This window comes from Vulpes lagopus, chromosome 15 (genome assembly GCF_018345385.1).
Source record: "Vulpes lagopus strain Blue_001 chromosome 15, ASM1834538v1, whole genome shotgun sequence".
NCBI lineage: Eukaryota > Metazoa > Chordata > Mammalia > Carnivora > Canidae > Vulpes > Vulpes lagopus.
In genome coordinates, this window is record NC_054838.1 from 21,930,186 (window position 1) to 21,931,637 (window position 1,452).

The window sequence follows — 1,452 nt, forward strand, 5'->3', positions numbered from 1 at the left end:
TAGCTAGTTCTTAGTGAGATTAATAACTTGCACTGAGTAATGCAATACTTGGAATTTCAGAGAAGCTCATCAAGGAGGACTAAAAATTTGAATAAATTTGCACAGTTGTATTTTTTCACTAAGTAATTCTACCGTATATTTATCTGAGCGTATGTGCATTTGACTACTACAGGGACAAAGGAGGGAAAGAAAGCAAGAATATATCTTCAGGTAGCCAGAATCACCATGGTTGACTTTAACTCCACTACATTCACCAATCCTAGTACCTTCTTCCTGATGGGCATACCCGGTCTAGAAGACTTGCACATTTGGATATCCATCCCTTTTTGCTCAATGTATATTGTTGCTCTCCTAGGAAACATATTCATCCTTTTCATCATCAAAACTGAGACTGCCCTCCATGAACCCATGTTCTATTTTCTTTCCATGTTAGCCATCACAGATCTCACGTTGTCAACCTCCACTCTTCCCAAGATGTTGGGTATATTCTGGTTCAGTGATCATGAAATCAGCTTCCATGCCTGCCTCACTCAGATGTTTTTCATCCATGCTTTTTCTGGGGTGGAGTCAGGGCTTCTTGTGGCCATGGCACTTGACCGGTATGTGGCAATCTGCAACCCACTGAGACACTCATCCATTCTTACAAATTCTGTGGTGGCTCACATTGGCATGGTGGCACTTCTACGTGGATTAGTACTAATGACACCACATCCCTTCCTGGTGAGGAGATGGCCATATTGCCAGTCCAATGTAGTTCCCCACACATACTGTAAGCACATGGCTGTGGTGAAATTGGCTTGTGCTGACATTTCCATCAATAGTCTTTATAGTTTGGCTGTCATCATCTTAATTGTTGGGACTGATGTGACATGTATCTCTCTGTCCTATGTACAAATACTTCGTACCGTATTTAATCTCCCTTCTAATGATGCCAGGTTGAAAACTCTCAGCACTTGTGGGTCTCATGTATGTGTCATTCTCACCTTCTACATCCCTGCTCTTTTCTCCTTCCTCACCCACCGTTTTAGTAAGCATATACCACTGCACACCCACACCCTGCTGGCCAACATGTACTTGTTGGTACCTCCTATGCTGAACCCTATCATCTATGGAGTAAGGACCAGACACATCCGAGAATGTGTTCTACAATTATTTATGACTAAAATCAACTGAGAAAAAAAATTAAATCAACTGAGAATTCTGGGTCCTACTTTTCTACTTATTCTCATCTTCCTATAATTCTTTGGTACAAATTTTTTTTTTTGGATTCTATTCTAGCTTCAGTAAGACCAAGTATTAGAAGCTTAATTCTTCCACTTACTATTCTGTAAGTGGAACTTATAGTTAATATATAGAGAATGAATACGGATTGTAAAGTGAGTCATTCCCATTGCTAGTGCAAACATTGTGTATCTTTCAAACTTGTGGAAACTTTCAAACAATCAGAACTCT

The 1,452-nt window shown here is 40.0% G+C and overlaps 1 protein-coding gene across 1 annotated transcript; it reads left to right on the forward strand.

Moving 5' to 3' along the window:
- Window positions 1-225: 225 nt before the first annotated feature.
- LOC121476432 (olfactory receptor 52E4-like) lies at window positions 226-1,173 on the forward strand. Its single transcript, XM_041730445.1, has one exon. It carries the CDS (start codon window positions 226-228, stop codon window positions 1,171-1,173), a length of 948 nt encoding a protein of 315 aa, XP_041586379.1.
- Window positions 1,174-1,452: the final 279 nt, after the last annotated feature.